Source organism: Drosophila melanogaster, chromosome 2R (assembly GCF_000001215.4).
Source record: "Drosophila melanogaster chromosome 2R".
NCBI lineage: Eukaryota > Metazoa > Arthropoda > Insecta > Diptera > Drosophilidae > Drosophila > Drosophila melanogaster.
The window spans coordinates 22,049,846-22,075,543 of NT_033778.4; the positions used below are offsets into that span (position 1 = coordinate 22,049,846).

Consider the following 25,698-nt stretch of genomic DNA (forward strand, 5'->3'; position numbering starts at 1 on the left):
ACAAATGAGCTAGCAGCCAGCAAGGATAAAGGATAAACAGCAGTAGCGGCAGCAACAGCAGCAGCCAGAGAAACAAAACAGGGCAGCATCTAGGACACTAAGTATGATTTATGCGGCGAGTCTCGCCATGGCAGTCAAATTGAAATTTACACCAGAACCTTGGCAACATGCCCCGTGAGCTGGGCTCAAATGAGTTGCAATTCTTGCTGGGATTGTCGCCTCGCACATAAGAAAATATATATGTTAGTGCACTGTGCGTACACTCGAAAGAAATATGAAGGCTAGCGGGTTTATTATAAGTTCTCTTAATAGTTTTCACATAAAAAGAAGCTACTTTGTAATAAATAAAAAAAGAAACATATTCTACTCAGTTCTGTTCTTTCATCTTTTGTATTGGATACCTTACTCTAAGTGTACTTACAAAGTGAGACACAGATACAGATCATTATAAGCAGCAAATCTGTTGTCCCTAGGGACATGTGCTGGAGATTGGCTGGGGAATCGACTCTATCCTTTGCCCGAATCCTTCTATTCTCCTGCTTCTGGGGCTGCCAGTTGCACTTCAATTTTCGTTTGTTTCGCCGGATTATCAGCCAAGCTGAAGCATGAAAATTTAATAATCCATTTGGCCCGGTTGCAGGCGAGGTCCTGCAGCCAGGACCTCCAGCAGCTGCAGCTCCTTGGAGACGCTCGACGGCAACGCCATGATAAATTCTATTTAATTTCTGGGCGAGAGATTGAAAAGGAATTCCTGGCGGATTTTGTGATCTGATTGGGAAGCGGAGTGATTTGGGGCATGTGAAACAGATTCTGGCAAAAATCCTTTAAAATTAATTGACTGCCTTGCCGGGCACAACTGTACCCTGTTTTATTTACCAGTTAAGCGACCACAGCAATCCTGCAAAAGAGTTAAAACCCCAATCATGTACTAACAAAACCCCAAAAACTAAACTAGTTCAACCCACACCACCCACCACCATTCAACGTGTCATTTAACATTTTGGCTAATAGTCCGCACATTGTTTCGAGCTGTGGATTCTGGACTGAAGCGAAAATTGCCAAATGGGGAAGAAAGAAAATAGCCAAAATAGCAGCTAAAACTTATTTCATATCAAAGGGTGTCGAGCGGGGAACACGTCGATGGGGGACATTAAAACCACGCCAATTTTGGTCAACATGCTGAATGAACTGCAAAATCAACTCGCTTCAAAATGTGGTCGGTCAGCAGTGTGTTTATATATGTGCGTATATCGGTGTATACACATTAGTGCATTCGTCGGTGTGTGTGTGTGTGTGGTGCATCAACGCCAAGAGCACACAACTAAAAATCAGTTTGCGCGATATTACGTATACGCGGCGTGCAACGCTAAACGAGAATTATCATTTAAATGCCGCATCTATATTGTTACAGGTTTTTGTTTGAACGGTTGAATGGACAGGGAATTGTTATACATATAAGCTTGCGTTCATGACGAAATTTTCATGTTTTATACGGGCTATACTGCAACGATACAATTGGGGAAAATTACGGTAATCTCCCGACACAAATAAATACAAAATGATTCGGTGTTTTCGTGGGTATCAAATTTGCGGCTAAAGAATATTTATACGAGAAAGTGATTTAAGTACGGCGATAGCTTATCATTGTTCAATACTTAAATACTCAATTTATGACAGCTAATTTGATTTTATAGCTCAGTTTTGTCTTTAAATTTCAAACAAATTCCCTGCGATAGTAAACATTATTATTATATTCCTCCCAAGTTGACTTTGTTACCCAGCTACTCACTTCGGAAATTCCTTTATCCGTTTCCCGCATTCAGTGCCTGTCGTTTTTCAGTTGTCCTTTTTAGTTGACTTTGTGTTAACTAAACTTATTAAAGTATGCTTGACATTCACTGATTCTGATTCGGATTGTCTGCTCTGTTTGTATTTGCCTTGTTCATTGTCAGTTGGCCGCCTGTGCCCCACCTTTATATGATAAAATATTTCACATCTTGTCAGGTTCAGAATCAGAATCAGGTTCGGCTTTGGCTTTGGCTGCTGGAACTAGACGACAAATTGTCGCTGGAACAAAACTTCGTTTGCCTTTCAACTCGGCAACCAAATCCTTGACAGGCTTTCAGCAGCTCCCCAATCCCTACAGTCGTCCTCCTTTTCCATTGCATTTGATTCAATTTGCGCAGTGCAAAAGTAAATCAACAAAAAAAAAAAAAAAAGGGGGAGAGGAAAATAGGAAAAATAGGAAATGTTCGTATTCCATAAATTTGCTGGCACTTCAATCTCTATGGCCTCCATCCTGCCCCTCCCTTCACTCTCTGTTGTTCCATGCTCTATTTATAAAATTTAACATTCCGTTCTTGGTTCCATGGACTTTATTTTTTTTTTTTTTTTTTTAGTTTATATATCCTTTTTGTGCCTTGGTTGTGCCAAGTTTTTGCGGCTTCATTGTCAGTTCCTCCATGTCCTGGTTCTTCTCCATTTCTTCCAACTGCCATTGCATTACGTCCATTCCATTCCCCTGCCGCGTCTCTTGTGTTTTTAATAATGCATAATTTGTTTTATAACTAGGTTCGGCTCCCCCATAGCAGCTCTCTCACTCTCTCTATCCCTCTATCTCTGTCTATTATTCCCATTTTATCTTTGCTGTATATTGTTCATATTATATATGTGGGGAAGGAAAAAATATTTTAATCAAAATGAAAACAAAGCATTCCATTGTTGAAAATCTATTATAAAATGCTCTGCTTTGTTGGCGATTTTTTCTGGACTTGGCTCATTTTCTAAAAAGCCCCCGGAGGGTGAGAGAAATGGAGCTGGATAAGTGAGAAACTCCAACTGCTGGACAACTTTTGTCCAAGCGAGCTGAATAATGCAGTTAAAGTGGGAAATTTGATACTGGGCAATTGTGCTGAATAGCTGAATCTTTTTAAGACATTTGAAAATATTTTTGCTTATACTCAAAAATTCGAATTGCTTGGCAACGTAAAGTTAAATTATATTTTCAAAACCTGGCAGGCAACAATACATTTTAAATGTAGTTCAGTTACCTGCGGCAAGATATTACCAAATTATGGTTTAAACTTTATGACGGCTGTTCCTGATACTCCAAGCCCCTTTTTCCCTTTTCCCCTCAGGGGCACACTTAGAATGTCATTAAACTGCCTGGCAATTTGGTTTTCGGTCACAGTGGGGAAAGGTTTTCTTTTTTTCGTCGCTTTGTTGTCGGTTGCGAGCAGGAAAACCTCATAAAAGCCCGAAGTGAGACATAATAATAAAGCACCAGAAGACAATTCAGCTCGTAAAAATACAAAATAAATGTTATAAATGTAGCCATAAAAATTACAACAAAAACAAAGGTGGAGCCACTCCCCAGTGGAGGGGGAGGGCCCTTGTTTTTTGCTTGCCACCTTTGTCAGCGTAAAATATTTTTAACTGATTGATACGCGCGGGGTGGTGGGTTGTAGGTCACACGTACAAGTGGGTCTCAATGTGTGCGAGTGTGTGTGTGCTGCGTGACAAAAACACACACACACACACACACTTATACAATCGCACGCAGGTGGTGGGACATTAGGGTGAAGTGAATAAAAGAGGGGCAAGGGAGTGAGAGACACTGACGAGTGACGCCGAAAAAGAGGCAAACACTCACACGCTGACGGAGAAGCGCGAAAACAAATGAGAAAAAATATGTTACAAAGTGTCGCACATGACACACACTCACTCACACCCGCAAACGCAAACACTCGCGTCCACATACACAGCACCTTTTGGCTCAAAAAAAAAAATGTGACTTTTTAAATCACAAATATATCAACACTTTATTTATTGAAACCAAAAATTAGACGATGTTTTCAAAGATTTTTTATTAAAACTAAAAGATTAAAACCCCTTCTAATCTTGTATTTTCTTTCTTATATTACCAAGACGAAATTGCTGAAATATGTTTATAAAACCTTACGATTAAAATTGAAAACTAATTTAGACTTAATAATTAAGATTTCTTTAAATTTCTTGCATATCTGAGCAATGATCGTGAAAAGCTTATTAATATATATATAATATCTTTGGGAATTAAATCTCTAGACGTATTATTTCATCCATTTCTTTCAGTGCACTGGCTGAGTTGTGCACCTACAGGAGCATGCCACTTGTTCGCCTCGTCATGTCCTGGCAGCAAGTTTTACATTGTCTGGCTTCGAGCGTTGTGCCATTTTTACTTTGGCTTTCACGGAGAAAGGGGGTACGTAAAAATAAAGGTTGGAAGTGGTGAGGGGGGGGTGGGTGAAAGTTAGGGGAGGGGTGACCCGTTCGAGGGTCGGTGTGGGTTTTTGGGTTGCTGCCGCTTTTGTGTCATCCTCGTCGACGCATTCGTGTCAAATTTATTTCTCCTCTCGTTTTTTTTTGCTTTGTATTTTAGTGTAATTTTGTTGATTACAACGTTGTTGCCTTTCTGCTTTCCATACAGTGTGTGTGTGTTTGTGCGTGTGTGTGGGTTTGACATCGTTGAGTGTGTAATTTATTTGGAGTGATCCTAAATTATACATGCATGTGCCTTGCGTAACTGCCAAAGATATGGTCAGAGATATGGTAAGAGTGTATTTTAATTTGGGCTTACATTTTGAAATAACTTGACCCAGTGCGACACCATTTATTGTGTCTTTCAAGAAATAGTGGCAGCTAATAAGCAAACAATAATTACCAAATAATATTATGCAAAACACAAGGCATAAATATATTTATAAGATAAAACTTTAATTCATAAATTTACATTTTAAACATCTTAGGAAAATACGTTGATATGAAATGGAAACACCAAAGCAGAGAGGCGAGCCCAGAAAAGTATGCTACACTTTCGTTCGCATTCCACCTCCATCACGCTGTCCTTTTATCTTCGCCGTCTTCTTGGCCCTCGGCTAACGATTTTAGGGCCACATTATTACTTTTTATGACGGCACAAGGGAAAGTCATGTTTCGAGCTTGTTAATATAAAAATTGCGGTGGAACCATCGCGTTCTGGCACCCCCGGGCCAAACTCAACGCCAAAATGTCTAATGAAATCTAATAAATTAAAGAGATTTATACAAAAGCCGTTTGCCCGTGGCTCTGCTCCCTTATTTTTCGCTCAACCATATATTTTCCTTACAAATATATATGTATATATAGATTTGGCTGCTTTTCTTGGTTGGCATAAGAAACATTAGTTCACACTGGACGAAGGGAAATCATTGACTTTTCACCAGAGTGTAAATTCTTTGAATAACAAGAGCGATGGGATAAGTTTCTTTCCCATTTCTCCCGCCACTTGTCACACTCCATTGTCTTCTGTTGTGAATGAGAGCCCCAAGGAACGCAAAACAGATAAAAGATATCCGATAAGAGGGTGAAATGCTCCCGAAACAATCAAAACTTAAAACTTAAATCAAAGTCAATGCTTCGATAAAATGTTTTATTTTATCACTCAGCCAAATTAAATTGAAATTGCTCTAATGCTCCTTTTATTTTGACCGACTCTTTGCCTTTGTGTGCATAAAAGTTTAATTGACTTTTAATGTTTATTCGGCAATGGAAGTAAAAGAAATAAACACCATTAGATGGCGAAAAACGAAAGCGAACTGTGGCTATAAATCGGATGGCAAAACTGTGCCAAAGTCAGTTGAAAAATTTAATCAACCTTGTTGTGACAATCCTGGAGAGGATTTGCAGGTGGGTTGGTCGTCCCTAGAGCCACTTAACTATAAATCTTGTGCCGCTTTAGGAGGTGCAAAATTGTATACATAAAATACTTCTACGTAGTCGCATTCGTTGAGGTAATGTTTTAAAAATGATTTATGGATTCGCATCCCCATCTCACAAGGAAGGAGCAAAGGACGAAAGCAGAGCGGCAGGAAGCATGGGCATGTGTGAGGATCGGAGGGGAGTTCAAGGAGCCGGTTCAGGACCCGGCACCTCAAGTGCTCGGCCAGCCATGCAATTACATATATCAAGGAATGGGAATGGGTCTGAAAACTCACTGCGGGGTGGCCCGTTCGCCGGAGAATATGGAGGCTTCCCTTGGTATTTTTGTGCATGTTACAGAAGGGGCGAATGCATAAATTATTTAAAATTACCCGGCAGCGGCAGAAGGCTCTTCAGCTCCCGTGGAGCAGACCCAGTCTTGTAAAGTGCGTGTTATATTGAACAAATATTATTTGGAGTGCAATAAATAGATGATAAATGTCTTAAAGGCGACCCGAGAGCTCCTGCAGAAAGTTAATCAAAGCGTTTGAGAAATGGGCTCATCTCGGCAAAGGAACTGCATAGTTGGCGGTGTTTACCGTCGCGAAGAGGAGCAACTTTCTTCGGTGTTTAATAAACAAAGGGCGTCGGCTATATTAATCATGACATAAAATGTTTTCCTATTTTCTTAGTTGCAACTTGCTCTTAACCCCATAACTATTTCGCTAAACTTTCGAGCTAATGTACTGCTAAGATTCCATTTGTTTTGTATTAATTAAGTAAGGGTGTTTTCATTGCGAAACAATCAATGAATAATTACCATTTATATTCAATTATTATTTACCCCAATTCATAGTTATATTTTCGAATACACATTAAAAACTTTCTACGAAGTAAAAATGCCTAATGCTTGGCTTTTGTGATCACTTCCGAGCCAATAAAGATTTCCTTCTCGGCAACCAAAGCAGATTTCTTGAGCATATAATGCAGATGCAGGAGACAACAGAACGCGAAGGCGATGCGAAACAGCAGTCGTCTGTTGGGAGTAACCAATCCAAGGACTAATAGCCTTCTTTGAAAACAGCTCCTCCTTACGCTCTGACCAAAACTGTCGGTATCCTGCAGCTTCCAGCGGAAGTCCTTCCGCTGCAACCATCCATGCGTGGCCAGGACCTCCTCGAACTGTAGTAACCGCGCCACATGCATCCAGGATGTGTCCTGCGGAGCACTAGTAGTGGCCACCAGCTCGTCGAGGGTGTGCAGCAGAGACCGCAGCGTGTTGACGATGACCGCGATCTGAAAGATGCGCCGCCACACGCCACTGGAAAAAGTGTAGATAGAGCTCAGGTTGTAGAGAACGATGAGTACCAACTGGGGGCTCAGGCAATCTATACATTGCCGGGTGACCTTGACATAGGACCGATGCAATCGCTGCAGCGAAATCTGTCGTCTCTGTAGCCTTCTAACCGCTCGATAATCCGATCGCAGGATCTCCAAACAGAGCCTCTCGTCAATGGCCGCCATTTCACTGTTCACCAGCTCGAAGGACTTCAGCAGCAGGGCTAGCACAATGCTAATCAAATGCGAGGTGACGTCTATCACCCAAATGGTCATCGAAATGGGTACCACGAAGAGCACAATGAAGAGCGCTTTCCAGCTGATGTTTATGGGGCCCAGAAGTCCCTTGTAGAACAATCGAAAGACCAGCAGCTTGAGCACTAATTGGAAGGCCAAAAACCAAGACAGCTCCACCTTCCGCCTGCAGAGCCGATGAAGCTGTGGCGAAAGTCGCAGGATTCGATTTATCACTCGTCTACGCTCCTCGATGACTCCTCTTGGCTGGATTAGCAGCCAGCAGGAGAAACCCACTAGCTGAAGATGCAGCATCAGGGGATAGGGATCGAGGAGTGCCAGCGTGAAGAAAAAGGCGCACCAAAGTCCAATCATCCTTGACACCGTGACGCTGTAGTACGTCAATCGCAGCTCGTTGCAGGACTCATCGTAGCGGAGTCGCATCAATCCCAGGTAATAGAACTGCGCCAGATAGAAGCGCAGCAGAAGGAGCACGTGCCTGCTGATGTAACGGTTGCTCAAGCGAAGCGAATGCCACGGGGCCATCGATGAAATGAATCCACCAACTGGATACGACTGTTTCCCAATAGAATGGCCATCGTTAGGTGCGTAATGCCGCCATAATGATCTTCTGATGTCCACTAATTAGCTATATGGCACTCAAATGGACAGATATAGATAGATTGATATAAGCATTATTTAAAAATATGTACCTTTGCCTTATTGTGCTTTTCATATTTTATTCTTTTTTGCAATAAACACTTGCGGCAAAGTGCGCTGAAAATGAGAACTTGATGAGCGGCCATGGCAACCGACTGTGTACATTAGCCGGAAAACAAAAGCGTGCTCGATGGCTTCATGGCCAAGCACATTTCAGTTAGATGTACTCCAGAATTCTTGCACTTCATCAACACAATTTGTTATGCAATTAATTTGAGTGGCAAAAAGTGAGGAACTTGGTTTGAAGGCGCCAAATGGAGAAATGGCTGATGGCGAACGGCGGCGGGTGCTGGATGTGAAGTCTGGTAAACAAGTTTTGCATAATTTCCATAAAATATTTCATAAACAACTTGAAAAATGGAAAAAAAGCTATGCTATGCAGCTGGAGACTGAGGCGAGGGAAGTCCGAAAAGAAAGCAAGGCAAACTCGGAGCGGTAATTAAAAAGTTCACAAAAGAGTCGGGCACCAGGGACTTTGGAAAATTGCTACCAAGAAGAATTCCGCCGATGACAAGGCGTAAAACTTGCCGATTGAATGCGAAATGTGGCCCGGGCAGCCGGACGGACTCCTACCCATTGCCAATTCAAATAAATTAAAAAGGAACTGCGACTCGTTGCCAAGTTTGTCACCGCAGAAAAATAATACGGAAAAAATGCTCTCTATATACATATATAATACATATATATAGAAGATAGATATTAAAATATGTAGATGTGGAAAAACAGCGCAGTGGAGGCTTGAAAGGAACCGCAAACTGCGGTCGCTGTGGCTTCTCTGGTCAGTGGTCGTTACTTTTGCACTCTTGTTGTTATTTTTGCGGTGCTTGTCCTGCCAGCACCGCATCCTGGCATCCTTGCATACTTACATCCTTTTCGCCTTGCAGAGTGCCACTGCTCATTATTGTCGGCAATGTCCAGGCATCGGAAATTGGAAAAGTTTCCTGCCTTCGTGACAATCCACACTTTCGCTCACACGTTCTATGAATATTCAATGCAGTCATAGATTATATTCAATTGATATAATGACGTAAATAATAGTTGACAGGGTCAAGTACAGGATGAATTTATTTTTAAGAGATTTATAAATAAACATCAAACGAAATGCTCGAGAGTTGCTAAATATTTACTACAATTTACAATGTTTTGCTAAACAGCAAAGCTCTCTCTCTCCCTCTCTTTGCCATTTCTGCCCCTCTTTTAACCGTTTTCTCTTTGGGACATCAGCAGGGGTGCTTTTGAAACGGTTTGGATTTATCTGAGCGGTTGAAAGTGGGGAAAAGCGATGTTTTCCATGTAACAAACAATACGGTTCAAATGAATATAACTACAACCGTGAGATTTAACTACTATCGGCAATATCCCGACGCAACCAATCGACCAAAGCATCACGGGCGCATTCCGCATCAGCATCCAGGCAGAACAACTTGCAGATGTCCTGCAGCCAGTTGCCAATGATGTAGCGCTTAATGCACGGCATTACACCCAACTCCCGAAACACTTTAAGGCAATAAATTTGCAGGCGGGGATTATCCGTCGTCGAAGTCATGAGACGACCCACATAACACGGCAGTTGGGTGAACTCCCTGCTGCGCCACAATGCCCGCTTGCTATGGAGCCCATTGAGCAGGGCCAAAGCCGTATATTCCCAGTTCTCCACCTTCTGGCGAGGCAGCAACATTCGCGGATTCTCATCGGGCTGGGCAAAGACGTCGTAAAGCAGCTTTACACCATCCACGGCATCGAAACGCCGCTGACCCTCAGCACAGCAGAGTAGCAGCGCAAATGCCTTGGTGTTCATGTCCCAGAAGTTGGACAAGCGGTTTAGGATCCTCGAGTGCAGCAGCTCGAAGAGGCCCAGCTCGATGCCCCGATCGGGTGCCACTTCCAGCATGTCACACAGGTGATGCCACAAATGCAACGGGAATTGCGGACGGCATGGATCCTGTCTGAAGATCTCGGCTAAGGCGGAAAAGTTTTCAGGATCCTCCAGGAATATACCCAGAACTAGGAAAAAATATAACACCGTTAAATCCAATGAAGTGCATGCAGAGCTCACCTTTTGGCTTGCATGTCAAATTTCGCAATATCTCTGAAGCCAATTCATCCTTAATAGGCTCTTGGTTCTTAATGATTTTATAAAACTCCACCCTTAAGCACTTGCGGTTGGCTATATTTTCGGCTCCATCCAAATTGCGGGATAGTATATCTTTAAGAAATAAAAGCTTATTCTAAGAATTCACACAACCTTCAACTTACTATAAATCCTTAGATACATCTCCACCTCCCGGTGCTCCTCCTTGTGATGCTTCAATCTCATACGCATAAAGGCATTCTTCAACCTATTGGTAGGATAGAAACTGGATGATATCAAAAAAAAAAAACTCCTCAATGCAGACAACCCACTTTCTAACAAGGTCCATTTCAATGATAGCTCTTTGGGCATTCAGTGGATTTAGAACGAATTCCGACAACGATACGACTGCCTTCCAATGGGTCAGCCTAACATCACTATCCAGTTCTTTGAGCAATTTGGGCAGTGCAAACCAGCCGTAGGCCAGTTCAGCACGATCCGCCAGGTGCGTCGAGGTCGAATTGCAGCAGAGCGGCATACACTTGCAAATATTCCGTTTCTCCATATGATGCGTCCACTCTGTAATCCATTTTTTTTATGATTATCCTTCGCTGATTATATATCGCAACTAAATTACCCGTAGTCTGCAAGCTGTTTATGGAGGTCGGCTTCATCACATCCTTGATTTCGTGTTGCAGAAAGTGATTGCGATATCTCGCTAGCTGCTCCCACATTTTGGTTTAATGGTTTGTTGTTATTATAATGAGAAAATACAATACGTGTCAAATGCCAGAACTTTTTTCAAAAATCAACTTCTATTCTACGTTTCAACTTAACATTTCTGTTAGGAAAACTATGTTTCTGTACTGTAAAGCGCCATTGCGGCTGAGAACGTAACCCAATTGGTTGGAAGCTCAACTGCGTGTTGAATATTATGAAAAGGTTCGAAGCTCGGATGCAACAGCTGTTCGTCGCCTGAAATCGATATATCGCAATTTGGTTGATATATTTCGCCGATTCAATGCCGCTGCATTTGTGAACGGACGCCGAGCGAGTTACTACCGAATATTAGATGCGGACTGCAAGCGCAGCTATACGAGAATATACCGACAGGCACGCAAAATATGCAAATACCAGGAGTGCATCTCTATTGACCGGTCAAATACTCGGCTTGGCGGATAGTGCATTTGCAGTTGCAATTTCATCAATCGCCAAATGCACTTGACTGAAAGGCTGTACAAAAAAACAAAGAGAAAAAACCCAGTGTGCGTGCGGGAATATGTAAAAAAAAAACGAGTTAAATAAATAGCTAAATAACAAGCAGAAAGCAGAACGTAAGTATCGAAAAAGCGCAGTGTTTTTGTTGTGCCGGCTGAAATAAATTCGATTGTGTGCGCGCGCGTTTGTTTGTGTGTCGGCATGTGCGTGTGAGTGAGCAGACAACAAAAGGAATTCGGCTCGCTCAACTTCTTCCTAGTTTACCGTTACTTGCACTGCCAAAATCGCAAAAAATAAGGGGAATAGGGAGATAAATAAATAAGCCGACGAATTTCGAATAGCATAAATAGTAGCTCCTGCCAAAAAAAAAAAGAAGAAAAATCAGAGAAACGTCAGTCAAATCGAAAAACAGAAATGGCCTTGATAAAACTAGCAAGGTGAGTTTTTATTCTGTTTTCTCGCTAATATTACCTATAAAGTATGTGTATAGGAATTTTCCCGTTGAAAGTTGTAGTCCACCTTCTCTTTCTTTGCTTTTCCACTTAACAAACCGCAATTAAGTTGGCCAGGGGCGGAGTTTCCACCGAAAGGGGGTTTTTCCAGCACTTGCCCACGTAAATTGATTTTCTGTGGCCCCGTCATCCTGTCGTGCTGACCTGAACTGACCCCATTTTTCATTTCCATTTTCCGACAAAAGAACAAAGTCCGCAGCCTGAAAAATCCGGCCCTGGCCTTTTTTTTTTATTGTTGCCTCTTGGTCAACAGCAAAGCGCTTGAGGCCGTGTAATAACTTTCGGGCAAATATTTATTTCCCAGCAACGAGTTGTTGATATTGAAGTTGGTCAATGCACTTTGGCGCCCCTGAAACGCACTTCAAATATCGCTAAGTGTAATCAGGGACTCGGAAAAACGATGATAACAATAATTAAGCATATTGCAGAATCGTAGATATACATACAATTATATTTATGTATTTCAATTGTATGATAATATGATATACTTAATACCAGTACATTTACATTTACAAAAATAAACATCCTTGTGCTTAGATCCAAATTAATTTCGCATGAAATATTTTCGAAATCTTCATAATACCAGTTTCGCAACCAGATTAAACTACTTTTTAGAACACACAACGAACAATCGAATCTAATTTGAACAAGATCAATTCATAAACTTAAGAACACAGCGAACGTAGGATTATGATAATCTGAATTTCAAATGAACTGCTAATAATAGGAAAACTTACGTGAGGTCTGTGCAATTAATTCTGTTATTGTCTAACAACTAACAATGTATTTGTTTACCTTCTCGATTTCGTTTGTTGACTTTTCCAGCATGTACAACAACTAAACAAACTAGCTATCTGGCTATCGAATTTCCAACGCCATTATATCCACTATCCCCTTCACTATAGACTCCGATATTTATTTATTTGCTGTTTACGTTCGCAAAAAAAAAACCAAACAGTCGCAAATCACACATGATTAAATTAATCAAGCGGCGCACAGGCGTTAAGTTTGCGATCAGTTGATTGATGGCCCGCTGACTGATTGGCCGCGTGCTCAGCAATCAGAATTGGGACTATCCCATACGCCACATACACTTTGCCCGGAGGATCCGAGCTGCACTTGCTGCACTGTGAGTGCCCCACTTCTAATGGTCCGCACATAGTTGGAGCAGTGATTCACCTGACCCATTCCCTGGAAGGGGTTCGGTGGTCCAAAAATAACTCCCAGCCTTTCAGCAATTGAGATCAGAGTTGCTGGGACACGGACTTTGGTAATTGAGTGTAATTGGAAGTGAACACGAGACCACTCACTCCAATCCCCAGATCTCGGTGGCCAGATGACGGATGACAGGCCCAGTGGAAGCTGCAAAAGTGCAGCAGATTGCATCCACAAAGAATGTGTCTGTATCGCGGCCCGATGGCCCCAATATGTCCTCGCCTGACCTGCTAGTTCAATTTGCACATGAAACATACAGTATGTATTCTTCGAGTACCACCACCTCATATATGCATGTTTATATATATATATATATATATATATATATATATATTCATATTTATATGGCTGTGCAGTGGAAACTTTTGTGGACTACAATGAGAATGCAATAAAACTAAAACGGGAGGCTGCATTGATAAAGCGAGTAATCTATATGACGACATGGTCTCGAGTTACTCTGTAAATAGCACCCTGCGCACATGGAGCGTATTTACATACCACATATACATATATGTACGTACATACTATGTATCTGCGTAATCTCGGGCTGTTTGAAAGCCCTATTGTTATACGACTCGTGCTGGCGACTGTTTAATTTAATTATGACTGTTTCATTAATTGAAGTGCGTAGTATTCTATAAATGGAAATCTTGCGGCCGCAATAACAACGCGCATGGGGCATCAAATGAAAGCTTCCAATCAAGATCAGTGCTTTATAACTTTTGTCAATCTTAACTCAGTTCGATTTGTCACTCCACTTCAGCAAAGTCGTAGATCTTCGATTGATAAGCAGTACTTCCTTTGTCTTGGCCAAAATGCACCTGATCGATCAATGGGAGGTCTTGGCCATCCACTCGTGAGTAGACTCAGCTATCTTTGTAAAGTTGCGCAATTTCCAAGCTGGTCGCACATCGAATTCTAGTTCTCATTCCCACACGAAAACCCGTTTAAAAAAACAAACCAACAAACAAATGAGCTAATGTGCTTGAATACGCTTAAGATCGGTTTGAATATACATATAAGATCCGAATTTTGGGTGGTTCTCATATAAATTGTAATGCTATTTACGAATCTAGCTGTTATTAAGTAAAGGATCGCATTATCTATAATTTCAACACCTAAATGGCTAAAAACGTAGGCGCCTTTACGGCCAGTTTAAGATCGTAAACAAAGCTGTGCGAACTGTCTCAGTGGCAGTAGCAGAAACGGAATATACTTATTATTATTGCTCAGTTTATAGCTTATTATTTGCAACAATTGAATCAAACCAAACGTATGTACATATGTGGAGTGCCAGCCGCAAATTTGCAGCGCACAAATTAAAGATCAAACAGAGCAATTGGTCGCGGAGAAACCACAACGAACTTGGCATACACTTCGGGCAGATGAAGTGAGATTTATGGGAGGGAACCAAATTGACATGCGGATCGATGGAGCGGCTACCTTTTGACCGATCTTAGGGTGGTGTCTGGACGATTCTCTAGAAGATTCCCGAACGCTGCTGACCAATGAACGCTGAGCGCAACTCGATGCCCAGACATTGGCTGGCAATCGACGTCTGGTTTTCAGCTGGCAACCAGAGTGCGGGAAATCCGGCTGAAAGCAGTTTTCACCAAACTTATCCAAAGTCAAGAGCATGGCGCACACGAAACTCACGGATACAATCGCCGCTACCGATACGATTGCATTCCGACCACGTCGCCACCACCACGACAACGATTCTGGTCGAAAAGCAGCCGAAGCAAGGGTGCTGCAACTCAATATTGCAATCGAACGAATGGTGGAGACCCAAAGGGGAGCTCCACAAATTGGGGGCTACGGCGGAGACCCTCCATTGAAATATAGATTTCGAGAAGGCCGCCGTACTTTTTTGGCCCGGCTACGGTATGGTAAATTCGAATGCACGCGCCACCGTTGCGAACGCGGCATGCACGAGGCGTATGCGCAATAAATATATATCATTTGCTTTGGAGCCCACTTGCTAATTTCCATCAATTGCAATAAACCCAGCCTCAAGTCGAATCATCCACAGGACCTTGATGGTAATCATCCGTAAATAAATACCCCTGCCTTTGAAGGTGGCAATTAGCTAGAGTCAATTGCCATGCATGATAATGTTTGAAAAGTCAGAGCTGCCACGTGACACATTTCCCCTGATGATCTCATAAAACATAATATGCATTTCGTGTAATATATTGTAAAAGGAAATTGCCGACGTATTTGACTTTCCTGGAAAGTAACATTACACAAGAAGAATTGATTTCAATATACTAAAATGCATCATCATTTCTTTATTTTAGAATTTTAACTTAACATCCCGAGGGCTATTTTTAGTCTTTGGTTTTTTCAATTTTTCCCATTTCAAGTCCATTGTGTCCAGGCACGCTTCTCATTTGGCCAATTCATTATAGCCCCATACAATTTGGCTAACTGCTGAGCGGACCCTGGGAAATATATGGCTAAATAATGGTGCTTTTCAGAAGTGTTACTTGTAATTACTGCAACTACATTGTTTGGCGACAAAGAAAATCGCACTTTAATGCCAATTTCGCTGGCCAATTAATGGAATGTGTAAAAAGGGGCTTGTCATCAACCGGCGACGGCGGTGACCAGTTGGAAAACCTGTTGCTGACTCAGTGCTCATTCAAGTGAAACGTTCAGTGGGTGTGGAAAATTCGTGTGGAAAGCTAACTAAAAAGTGCACTTAATGCTAAAGAAAACACATTGAAATGTATAATGGCAATTTTGGCTTCATCATTTAATGGATTTTATTTCCATCTGGTTATGTAATCAACGGAGTTGGTGCTAGAAACTTCTACCAATAAAATTGATACTGTAATTAACCTCTTTTCCGCGTGGAAATTGATGTGCTCCAGTGGCAAACCAACCGCCTACTAGGCAATTTGCTTGCAATTTTCTAAATATAGCCTAACCCATTAAAGTCACTTAGAATGCAAAGCCGACAGCACGGACTCGTTTCAATTGGCGCAAGTAAAAGTGAATTTAAAAGTGGTTTTCCTTTTTTTTTCCGCTCAGCCTGCCAGCTGCACAGAGTTCATTCATCCAATTTCGCGTTGTTTGTGCAAAAGTCGACTTCCGCATATGGTCCACCAATCGTTGCGCCCCCTTTTGCTGCCCCAAAAATCCAGTGAAAAGCGAAAGTGCGACTGGGGCCGCCTGCATTTGCGCCCCCCCCCCCCTCCCCTCCTCGCCGTCCATTTAATCATTGCAAATTTTATGCAATCTGCCAACGGCTGATCTTTTTATAAGCACTTTGTGTGTGTGCCATATATCAAAAAGCAGATCATGTCGGGCATTTTTCATATGTAATTCAATTTGATTAAATGCGCGTAGCGTGCGCCAAAAGTGCATTGACTCCGAAGTCTGATGCGCTGCATTTGGCTGGCCTGATGCGTTTGAAAAATAGAAAAATTAGCCTAATCGAATTGGGGGAAGTACTGCCATGACAACGATCTAATCAGACGAGAAACCCCCAATGGAGGGTTAATGCATTGCAATGTTTACTATATGCAATGCGATGGCACGCGATTCGTTCATTTGTTGTCGATGACTAGTTGGTCCCCAATGCAGGCAGATATCTTCTTTAACTCAACTTTCTTTGTTACTTTTTATCCAAACCAAACCAAATCATTTTATTGGGTTTTTCTCAAACAACAAAACAATAAACAATCTCTAATTACCAATTTACCTAGATTTAAATGAGAAAATATACTTTAAAGGACCATTTTCCCCAGCACATTTAATCGATACATTTTGTTTCCTACGCTTCTCGTCGGCCGACAAAAATAGGTGCAGCAATCTGATTGCGAGATAACCAGTTCAATTAGTGAAAGTCAGAGTCGCCGGCATTTGCTTTATGCAACTTCATTTTATCGACCAAACAAGACAAGACGGCTGCCGCAGCAGCTGTCGTTTAAAAATCCCGCCAAAAATTAGTGTTGTCAAACGCAACACTGAAATCCGACTAGGTGGCAACGCCGCGACGTCATGTTTTCTTGTTTTCGCGATTAGCATGCGGCGTTGAAATTTTGTGAAGCTCGCTGGAAATTGTGACGAAAATGAGCGCGCTTAGCAGTAAACTTCTCATGAAACGGATGCCCTGCTCGCTGGACGAACTGGCGCAGCTGATCCGTGAGTGCAAGCTCATTCTGCCGCGCTCACTGAACACCTACGGCCGGAAAAGGGTGCTCCTCGAGTATGCCGACCCGGAGGAGGCGGCAAAAGCGCTGGAGCAGCTCCAAGAACTCAGCGAATCGCTGGACAAGCCGCTGTGCATCAGTGTCTTTGGACCGCGGCCCAGTTCCGGAGCCGCCAGTGCCAGCAGCAAATCCACGCAGACGTCGGGAGCTGGAAATGGAGGCGCTGTCTCTGGCTTTCCGGATATCGACAAGTACGTTCGTAGGCTTTACGCCTGCAATAATCAGTGCGACTTCACACAGCCGCCGCCGCCATATCTCAGCTATAGCTATCCACCCATTAACGGGGAGATCCTAGCCAGAATCGGTCAGAGTCTGCAGACAAATTCCCACTTCTATAACCAAGTTTTGCACCTAATGAATCGCATGAATCTGGAGCCACCCTTTGAAAAGCGGCCCGATGGACTGATGGCTCAAATGCATCGTCAGCACGTGGGCACTCAAACCGAGCTGATACCCAGCGAATCGGAAAGCGAGTTGGAGAGCGACGATGGGGAGCAAAAGTTGGCCAAAAGGCAGCGACTCCTTCTAGCTCCTGCGAGCGAAGAAGCCCGTGCCAAGACTCTCAAACGAGCACGCCAAATGCTACAGCAAGCTGCCCAACTAGCTAGTCACACTAAGCCCAAACTGACTGTTCAAAAACCCTCTTTTGACGCACCCAAAATCGAAATGAAACTGCCCGAAACCTTAGTACCACCACCGATACATCCAGAAAGACGTGAATCCATATCAAAGCCAGAAACTGGTGCATCCACATCAAAAGCAGTGAGGCGCCTGTCCACCAGTGCGCTCGAAGCTCTGCCGGTCTATAAGAATTACAAAACCGGCGATCCAAGCAACAAATTGTACATTAAGAATCTGGCAAAGAGCGTGGATGAACAGCAGCTGAGGGAGCTGTATGCCAAGTACACGGCAGCAAGTAAATTGGACATTAAGGTCATGCACCAGGGTCGCATGAAAGGGCAGGCTTTTGTGACCTTCCTCGATGCTAACAATCCGGAGATTATAGCCCAGGCGCTAAACGAAACCAATGGACTTTTGTGGCACGACAAACCAATGATCGTCTGCTACGGCAAACAGCAATAGGAGCAGTCAAGGGATGTGGGGAGAAGGTTAGGATCTCGTAGATTTTCTGTTTTCAAATCGGTTTCCCGAACAGTAGTAGTTTTAGAAGACGTCAAACTGGTTTGATCTTATACTCAGATCAGCTGGAAAAGCTATGAAAAACATACCTATTTTCTACAAAATTAGCAACAAAAAAAAAAAAAATCTTTTTTAAAAAATATAAAAAACTTTCTAACTGTGATATATAACGCTTATATTCTGTCGGATTTGCAGGCAACTGGGCCTGATCGATACCATATACGTCGACGGAGCTCGCCCAGATCCAAATAACGATCCCGAGGAGTCGTTCAACGAGGACGAAGTCACAGAGGCCAACTCAGTGCCCGCCAAAAGCAAGAAGTCAAGGAAGTCCAAGCGTCTAGCCATGCAACCCTACTCATATGTGATTGCCGTGGACTTTGAGGCAACCTGCTGGGAAAAGCAGGCTCCGCCAGAGTGGCGAGAAGCGGAGATAATTGGTAAGATATTAAAATAGCAACATCGATTTGTTGCAATTGCGTTAATGGAACTCGTACTTTTTAGAATTCCCAGCAGTGCTTGTTAACCTTAAGACAGGAAAGATCGAGGCGGAATTCCACCAGTACATCCTTCCCTTCGAGTCGCCGCGCTTGAGCGCCTACTGCACGGAGCTGACGGGCATCCAGCAGAAGACTGTGGACAGCGGAATGCCGCTGCGGACGGCGATCGTGATGTTTAACGAATGGCTGCGCAATGAGATGCGAGCCCGCAACCTTACCTTGCCCAAGATGAACAAGTCAAACATACTGGGCAACTGTGCATTCGTCACCTGGACGGACTGGGACTTCGGCATCTGCTTGGCGAAGGAGTGCAGCCGCAAAGGGATACGCAAGCCGGCCTACTTTAATCAGTGGATCGACGTGCGGGCCATTTATCGGTCGTGGTACAAGTACCGTCCGTGCAACTTCACGGATGCCCTGTCGCACGTGGGTCTGGCATTCGAGGGCAAGGCCCACTCGGGGATCGACGATGCCAAGAATCTGGGCGCACTCATGTGCAAGATGGTGCGCGACGGGGCGCTATTCTCGATCACCAAAGATCTGACGCCATATCAGCAGCTTAATCCCAGGTTCGTGTTGTGAGTTCCAGCGGCCAGCAATCCCTCCAAAACTTGAAACGGAACGCAGAATATCCATTTAGTTACTGGATTTTATTTAAATATTAATATAAAACGCAATGAAAGGATTGGTATGGAGAATAACTAAAGAGAACATGCACGAAAATTTAAATTTCTTCTTTTTTTTTTTTTTGCCCTGATTTTATATTTTATTGTAACGGCAATTGATAAGACTTGAACAATTCGAAGCATCGCAGCGATCATACATACAAATAAATTTATAAATAGCTATAAATATGGCTTAGAGCATACATATTTTTCTACCATTCATACTTGATAATGCTTAGTTATAGTCTACAATACGGAATGCAATACTTATCTTAACGACTTACACCGCCTACCATTTAGGAGATAAATTAATAAAACGACAATAGCTACATATAAATATGGGCTGTTAATTGGGAAATCTAATGAGACCGACTATCATTTTTTGTGTTCAAACGATAATGTCACTCGAGAGTCGATGCTTGATGGCCACCTGTACGACGGCCTTGTCGCCAGTGACCATCCACTCGGGATTCTCCTCGCTTAGCTTCTCCACCGTGCAGATGGGCAGTCCACAATAGATATCGGACTTAATGACGCGCAGGGCACAGACGCTGGATGGTTGAAAGCCGCGCAGGCAGTCGGAAAACTGGGTAGTGGGTTTGTTGTTGATGTCGCCGAGCAGTTTCCGGTAGTTGAGATCTCCTTTAAAGATCACCAGGGATGCCTGGCTAATGTAGACATACAGGCAAGGTTGCACCCGCTTCATCTGGCTGTAGTCGTGACCACTTGTCCAGAAGTAGCTTTTGTCGCACAGGATAAAGGAACGATCCCTGATATAGCCACGTATCCGCTTACCAAAGGCATTCAATTCCTGGAACTCGTGCTTGCGTAGAAACTTTACTAGCCAGTTAAAGTCCTTGTGCGTGCAATCCGAGATGAACCACGGTATAGCCTTCACATGGAACCGCACCCGACTGGCCAAGCCCGATTCTATGATGTACTCGCCCAGCAGCAGATCCGCAAAGAGCTCAAATCCCGCATTGTCGCACACGATGTCCACGTAGACGGGCGCACTGGCCTCGATGAGATCCTGCCAAACATCGAACGACTGATCCGCCAGCAAATCAATGTCGTATTTGGCAATCTGTTTATAGATTTTGTCATGCGCACCCCTTCTTGTGATGTTTAGGTCACCGTGATTGGACCACGTAGATAGTTTTAGGAGATACTGAAAGTCCTCCTGGCTGCGCTTAATGCCTTTGGTTGAGACTAGGATGTCCCTCATCAGTGGCGCCACATTGGTAACAATGGACGTCTTTTGATCACCGAAGTAATCATAATTTTTCAGGGTTTCGGATCGCTGGAAGATCGACCAAATGCGGCGGTACATGTAGCAATCCGCATGCAGCCAAATTGCCGAAAACCACTGCCTTCTGTCCTCTCCAAGACCCTTGAGGAACGAGTTCCAGCTGTCAGTGTCCGGCGACTTGACGCGAATTATCTGGAACTCCCTGTTGTTGATTATATCATCGCGCAGCAGCTCCAGGCTCCAGATGGTGCGCTTCAAATCGAAATGGGCATAGTCCCCGCACTGTTCAATTATATCCGCCTCACGATCCTGTAGGAATGTGATCAAATCCCTCAAAAATGCGGGCGATCTTCGCTTGAAGGTGGCAAAAGCTAGGCTGCGCAGGAATCTGGCGGAAAGTTCGTCATTCTCTCCAGGCGGATTGTATATGATCAGATTCTTCTCGTTGAATCGCTGTTCCTTCAACTGCTCAATGGCGGCAAGATTGGTGGTTTCCGTCACATCGGTGTGGCTAGTTAAGTCAGCACTATGCATTTCGCCTAAAACGTAGAATTTCGAAGCCCTCTTTGCCAGGAAAATATTTCGATTCCAAATTAATATTTTCCTAAACTTTAATAGCCCTAATAGGACAACTGACGTTCATATGAGTGAGTGTCTGTGCTTACTAAGCAATGCCAAAGGCTTTGGAGTACAACTAAATTGCTAAAGGCAATGCAAACGTTTTAAATGTGTTTAAAAACATTTTATAAAAACTAAATTAGTCATAGTTGAAGTGTTAATGATTAAATTGAGTATAATTTCGTTTTGGATCTCGCATAGGTCACTCTGAATTTCAACAATTAAGCTAAGCTTATAACGACTAAAACAATTCAACTAGTTTGCTGTTCCTTGTCCTGATTTCCTTCTTTCTCTACTTGCTGGCAAACTGTATTACGCCATACTCGCCAGTCAACATCCACTCCTTATCCTTGGCAAACAGTTGGTCCGCCACGCCTGCACCCAATCCGCAGATCAGATCCGCTTTAATTGTGCGCAGAGTGCAGAGATTGGAAGGACGAAAGCCTTAACAGGGATATAAAACGTGTAAGTACTGGAAGAATTACTGTCAAGATAGACTCACCCCTCAAGCAAGTTTCGAAGGACTCCGTGCTGTCCCAGGAGAAGTCGCCTAACAACTTGCGATAGTTGAGGTCACCCTTGAAGATAACCAGTTGCGCCTCCTTCAGGCGGTCGTAGAGTGAGGGATTTACCTCTGGCATGCGATAGAACTCGTAGGGACTCGTCCAAAAGTGTTCCAGTGGCGAAAGCTCGAACTTGCCCTCGGTCGTCAAACGCTGCCATTTTTTTCCGACCTCACTCAGCACAGGATCCGGATGGTCGGCCAGAAATTGAAGTGCCCAGTGGAAGTCGTGCTCCATCACGTCCGAAATGAACCAAGGAATGGCCTTGGGATTGAAGCGCACCTTGGCAGCCAATCCCTTGTCGATAATGTACTCAGCCAGAATGAGATCCGTGTACAGCTCATAGCCGGCGTTGTCGAAAATGATGTCCACAATGCCCTCTCCGGAGGCTCCGTCCAGGGCTTTCCATACCTCCGCGGTGCCGTCGATTAGTAGCTTCTCCTCCAAATCCGTAACTTGGTCAAAGGCATTGCCAGTGGGCTTCACCTGTTTGCCGGAGGTTATGGACAGATCGCATCGGTTGCCCCACAAATTGAGTTTGATCAACTGGCGGAAGGTGTCCGAGTTTCGTTCATTGTGCCGCGTAGCCTTGGCCACCGCCAGCATGGCGTCCACGCTCAGTTTGGTCGCCGTCTGTTTCTGCTGGCTGAAGTAGTCGTAGGCGGCCAGATGGGCTGTGGCCCGGAAAATAGATGAGATTTTGCGGTACATATAACACTCGGCGTACAGCCAGCAGACGGAAAAGTAGGTTCTCTTCTCCTTGGGCAGTTTTTCCAGGAATGCATTCCACACTTCAGAGTCGGAATCTGAAAGGCACAGATTCGTTATTCTTATCAAAGAAATTCATTTTGCGCAGGGTAAATGAAATAATAATATATAAAACGCAATCAATTATGAGTTCAATGCTATTAAAAGAAATTAAAACAGTACACTTATATGATTGCCAACCCAATGAGCACCCAAATACCTACCATTTTCACCAAAGGGCAGTAAAGGACCGTTGCTCAGGATGTCATCCCGCAGCTGTCTAACCTCCTTTGTAGTTTGTTCAATATCGGCTTCCGCTGCCTGGAATGCAATTTGATATCAAAGGTTTAAGCTCAAGGTCAAGGTAGAAGTGCACACAACTACCCACCGCGCCATATGTGGCCAGGAGGACGTCCTTGTCCTTGACTAGGGAATCCGCGATGGTGGCCAAGGTCGAAGGCAGACGCACACGGAAGGTGTAGTAGGCAAAGCTCCTGCAATAAATGACTTTTAAGTAATAATCATAATTCAATTCCACAGCTTGGATGTGTGGGTAACGATGGGTCGGCGTATTTGTTACATATGCGCGGGCCATTTAGACACCATCTATAGTAGGCGCTATATTTAGCCCTACTCACTGCTTATAGAGGGCCGCCAGCTCGGTGTGGGGCGGGGTTGGTCCGTCCACGATTCCATTCTTTGCGTCAAAATCCGTTTCGCTGCCCATTTCGAGGATCTGTTTGTTGCTCCAGCCGAATTGTACTGCTGCGGAAAGTTTATAAATTGATAAAGTGGCGCGTAGTGTGACCGCTTTGGCGGTGATGGAAAATACCGAAATTGGAACCGATAATTTACAAGGCGATACTTTTTGAATTTTCAAAATTTGTTACTTATGTTTCAAGTTTTTTATTGTTTCATAGCAAAAAAGGTACATATATGTATATATTTAAGACGTCTTTGGCTTCTAGATATGTAACGACTATTTATTACCAATAATTTAAGCTGACCAGCCTGTACAAGATTAATAGCCAAATTCACGAGCTCCGTCAACGAACTGAATGACCCCATAACTGCCCGAGACCATCCAGCGCGGATCCTTCACACTCAGCGCCTGGCCAACGCCCTCGGGCAGGCCGGAGATAACTTCGCTCTTGACCCGCCGCAGCACACAAATGTTGCTGGGAAGGAAGCCACGGAGGCAGGTGCTGAGTTCCTGGGTGGGGTCCCAGCAGACGTCCTGCAGCAGCTTGCGATAGTTGAGCTCTCCCTTGAAGACCACCAGCTTGGATAGCTGCAGGGAACTATACAAATCTGGATCCATTTGCGCCATGCTGCAATAGTCAAAGATGTAATTAGGAGGCACTGAATATGCAGTCATATCCGGAATGCGAACCTGTAAAACGAATGTGGTGATGTCCAGAAATGCGAGATTGGCGCCAGTTCGAACTTTCCCTCATCGATGAATTGTAGGAACTTCTTTCCTATCAGACTTATAATGTAGTCCGCATGCTCACTCAAGTACTCCAGCGTCCACTTGAAGTCCCGCTCCGTCACATCGGTGACAAACCAAGGGTGGGCCTTCACATGGAACCGCACCTTGTCGGCCAGTCCCTTCTCAATCATGAACTCAGCCAGTATAAAGTCGCTAAAGAGTTCGTAGCCTGCATTGTCCAGTATAAAGTCCACCTGCTTATGCTTCTTCAGTTTAGGGTTTTCCAAGCACCTCCAAATCTCCGCTGCCTGGTTAACCAGTACGCGCTCATCGGTGTTTGCCACTTTCTCCAGCACCTGGCGGTTCGATTGCTTTACTGTATCCGTGTCGGTCGCCACATCATTGCAGTTGCTCCACATGTTGATCCTCAGAAGCTCGTCGAACACCTCCACGCTGTTCTCTGATCGTCGTGTGTACTTGGTCAGGGCCAGTATATCATCAATGCTATCCGTTAGCGCCTGCTCCTTGACTTTGGCAAAGAAATCGTATGACTTCAGAAATACGCTGTTTTCCAGAAAGGAGTGGAGTTTGCGGTGCAGATAGCACTCGGCATGGAGGGAGCTGGCTTTGTAGAAGCTGCGTTCGCCATCGGGCAGGTTGCTGATAAAGTTGTTCCAAACATCTCGATCGGGTTCTAAGAAAACAAGGCTTATAATCCTCATGAGAATTCTATGAAGCTAGGAACTAACCTTCGCCAGTAAAGTTTTGAAACGATTTGTCCGTTTGCAGCTCGTACTTTAGCCTGGAGATCAATCCAATAATGATCTTTAGCTCCTCGCGGGCAGCCTGTGAAAATTCATTTGAGGCTGGAAGAAGAAAAAGTTAATGGAGATGCCAAAAAACGCTTGCAGGGATTAACCAACCGAATTGGGCTACCAGCTCGGATTTGTCCCGTGTCAGCGTATCTATCACGTTGGTCAGGATCACGGGCAGCCGACTCCGGAGTGTGAAGAAGGCAAAGCTCTGCTTGTAATGGCCCGACATAAAGGCATTGAGAGGAGTCTGCAGGTTTACGATCTGGTATTTGGCATCGAATTCCGTTCGCAACAGTCGCGATATTTTGCTGGGTTCCGAGTCCGTTTTGCCTTCGTCCTCGGGCAGTTCGCCTTCCGAGGAAGGGTCCTTCGATAAGGATTCCATCTTTTCTTTTTTTTTGTCTGTGATTTTTGTGCGTTTACTGGTGCATTTTAGCAGAATTTACCTGATTTTGACTGATTTTTCAAAGCTGCAATCTGTTTAGTGTTGCCTAACGCACGTCACACTGCGATTATGCGCAGGACTGTTTGTGAATTTGATTTGTTAAGTTTATGCGCGAGTGTGAATTTTTTCATTCTGACTTATTTTTAAAATTATAGTTTAACAGATAAAACTCCTCATGAAAAATATTCAGTTGCTTAAGAAAATGCAATTTACCACATTCTTGTTTATTTATTTTTCATTTTTATTAATATGCTAAAATTTTTCAAGAAATTATATTT

The 25,698-nt window shown here is 43.7% G+C and overlaps 7 protein-coding genes across 12 annotated transcripts; 2 read left to right on the top strand and 5 right to left on the bottom strand.

Annotated features, from left to right (window-relative positions):
* Nucleotides 1-6,621: 6,621 nt before the first annotated feature.
* On the bottom strand, nt 6,622-7,836 carry Grl58a (Gustatory receptor-like 58a; the record flags this gene model as incomplete). Its single annotated transcript, NM_137786.1, has 1 exon — nt 6,622-7,836. The coding sequence occupies one exon, from the start codon at nt 7,834-7,836 to the stop codon at nt 6,622-6,624; it is 1,215 nt and encodes a 404-aa protein (NP_611630.1).
* A 1,222-nt stretch (nt 7,837-9,058) lies between these two features.
* Nucleotides 9,059-11,672, bottom strand: CG13501 (uncharacterized protein). 2 transcript variants are annotated; one of them, NM_001299773.1, is made up of 6 exons: nt 11,564-11,672; nt 10,719-10,803; nt 10,414-10,660; nt 10,267-10,349; nt 10,067-10,216; nt 9,059-10,014 (listed from the first exon to the last, which is right to left on the bottom strand). In NM_001299773.1, exons 2-6 carry the CDS (start codon nt 10,753-10,755, stop codon nt 9,350-9,352), a joined length of 1,182 nt encoding a protein of 393 aa, NP_001286702.1. In that variant the 5' UTR covers nt 10,756-10,803; nt 11,564-11,672; the 3' UTR covers nt 9,059-9,349. The 2 variants fall into 2 exon arrangements, with proteins under 2 accessions (NP_001286702.1, NP_611631.1); NM_137787.3 differs by lacking the exon at nt 11,564-11,672 and having other exon boundaries at nt 10,719-10,865.
* Snp (Snipper) lies at nt 11,105-19,912 on the top strand. 4 transcript variants are annotated; one of them, NM_137788.4, is made up of 3 exons: nt 11,105-11,736; nt 18,582-18,826; nt 18,891-19,912. In NM_137788.4, exons 1-3 carry the CDS (start codon nt 11,714-11,716, stop codon nt 19,466-19,468), a joined length of 846 nt encoding a protein of 281 aa, NP_611632.3. In that variant the 5' UTR covers nt 11,105-11,713; the 3' UTR covers nt 19,469-19,912. The 4 variants fall into 4 exon arrangements, with proteins under 4 accessions (NP_611632.3, NP_726150.1, NP_726151.3 ...); NM_166502.3 differs by having other exon boundaries at nt 11,105-11,415; NM_166503.3 differs by lacking the exon at nt 11,105-11,736 and adding an exon at nt 17,038-17,437.
* On the top strand, nt 17,038-18,527 carry CG44249 (uncharacterized protein). Its single transcript, NM_001299774.1, has one exon. It carries the CDS (start codon nt 17,106-17,108, stop codon nt 18,327-18,329), a length of 1,224 nt encoding a protein of 407 aa, NP_001286703.1. The 5' UTR covers nt 17,038-17,105; the 3' UTR covers nt 18,330-18,527.
* On the bottom strand, nt 19,880-21,441 carry CG11475 (uncharacterized protein). The gene has a single exon (NM_137789.3). The coding sequence runs from the start codon at nt 21,332-21,334 to the stop codon at nt 19,940-19,942; it is 1,395 nt and encodes a 464-aa protein (NP_611633.2). The 5' UTR covers nt 21,335-21,441; the 3' UTR covers nt 19,880-19,939.
* On the bottom strand, nt 21,389-23,598 carry CG11474 (uncharacterized protein). Of its 2 annotated transcripts, none has more exons than NM_166504.2 (5): nt 23,367-23,598; nt 23,117-23,222; nt 22,953-23,049; nt 21,921-22,787; nt 21,389-21,862 (listed from the first exon to the last, which is right to left on the bottom strand). In NM_166504.2, exons 1-5 carry the CDS (start codon nt 23,453-23,455, stop codon nt 21,711-21,713), a joined length of 1,311 nt encoding a protein of 436 aa, NP_726153.2. In that variant the 5' UTR covers nt 23,456-23,598; the 3' UTR covers nt 21,389-21,710. The 2 variants fall into 2 exon arrangements, with proteins under 2 accessions (NP_726153.2, NP_611634.1); NM_137790.3 differs by having other exon boundaries at nt 21,570-21,862; nt 23,367-23,523.
* A 94-nt stretch (nt 23,599-23,692) lies between these two features.
* Nucleotides 23,693-25,463, bottom strand: CG2921 (uncharacterized protein). Its single transcript, NM_137791.4, has 4 exons — nt 25,084-25,463; nt 24,910-25,026; nt 24,122-24,854; nt 23,693-24,059 (listed from the first exon to the last, which is right to left on the bottom strand). The coding sequence occupies exons 1-4, from the start codon at nt 25,358-25,360 to the stop codon at nt 23,750-23,752; spliced, it is 1,437 nt and encodes a 478-aa protein (NP_611635.1). The 5' UTR covers nt 25,361-25,463; the 3' UTR covers nt 23,693-23,749.
* Nucleotides 25,464-25,698: the final 235 nt, after the last annotated feature.

What these genes read in the sequence shown, in the direction of transcription:
- CG13501 (NM_137787.3), bottom strand. Translation starts at nt 10,815, where the DNA reads ATGTGGGAGCAGCTAGCGAGATATCGCAATCACTTTCTGCAACACGAA. An exon ending in AAACAGCTTGCAGACTACGG is followed by an intron (nt 10,661 to 10,718) that starts GTAATTTAGTTG and finishes AATGGATTACAG; the next exon opens with AGTGGACGCATCATATGGAG. An exon ending in GATGTATCTAAGGATTTATA is followed by an intron (nt 10,217 to 10,266) that starts GTAAGTTGAAGG and finishes TATTTCTTAAAG; the next exon opens with ATATACTATCCCGCAATTTG.
- Snp (NM_137788.4), top strand. Translation starts at nt 11,714, where the DNA reads ATGGCCTTGATAAAACTAGCAAG. An exon ending in GCCTTGATAAAACTAGCAAG is followed by an intron (nt 11,737 to 18,581) that starts GTGAGTTTTTAT and finishes TCGGATTTGCAG; the next exon opens with GCAACTGGGCCTGATCGATA. An exon ending in GCGAGAAGCGGAGATAATTG is followed by an intron (nt 18,827 to 18,890) that starts GTAAGATATTAA and finishes CGTACTTTTTAG; the next exon opens with AATTCCCAGCAGTGCTTGTT.
- CG44249 (NM_001299774.1), top strand. Translation starts at nt 17,106, where the DNA reads ATGAGCGCGCTTAGCAGTAAACTTCTCATGAAACGGATGCCCTGCTCG.
- CG11475 (NM_137789.3), bottom strand. Translation starts at nt 21,334, where the DNA reads ATGCATAGTGCTGACTTAACTAGCCACACCGATGTGACGGAAACCACC.
- CG11474 (NM_166504.2), bottom strand. Translation starts at nt 23,455, where the DNA reads ATGGGCAGCGAAACGGATTTTGACGCAAAGAATGGAATCGTGGACGGA. An exon ending in ACTGCCCTTTGGTGAAAATG is followed by an intron (nt 22,788 to 22,952) that starts GTAGGTATTTGG and finishes TGTGCCTTTCAG; the next exon opens with ATTCCGACTCTGAAGTGTGG. An exon ending in CTTCGAAACTTGCTTGAGGG is followed by an intron (nt 21,863 to 21,920) that starts GTGAGTCTATCT and finishes ATCCCTGTTAAG; the next exon opens with GCTTTCGTCCTTCCAATCTC.
- CG2921 (NM_137791.4), bottom strand. Translation starts at nt 25,360, where the DNA reads ATGGAATCCTTATCGAAGGACCCTTCCTCGGAAGGCGAACTGCCCGAG. An exon ending in CGAGCTGGTAGCCCAATTCG is followed by an intron (nt 25,027 to 25,083) that starts GTTGGTTAATCC and finishes TTCTTCTTCCAG; the next exon opens with CCTCAAATGAATTTTCACAG. An exon ending in TCACCACATTCGTTTTACAG is followed by an intron (nt 24,060 to 24,121) that starts GTTCGCATTCCG and finishes TGACTATTGCAG; the next exon opens with CATGGCGCAAATGGATCCAG.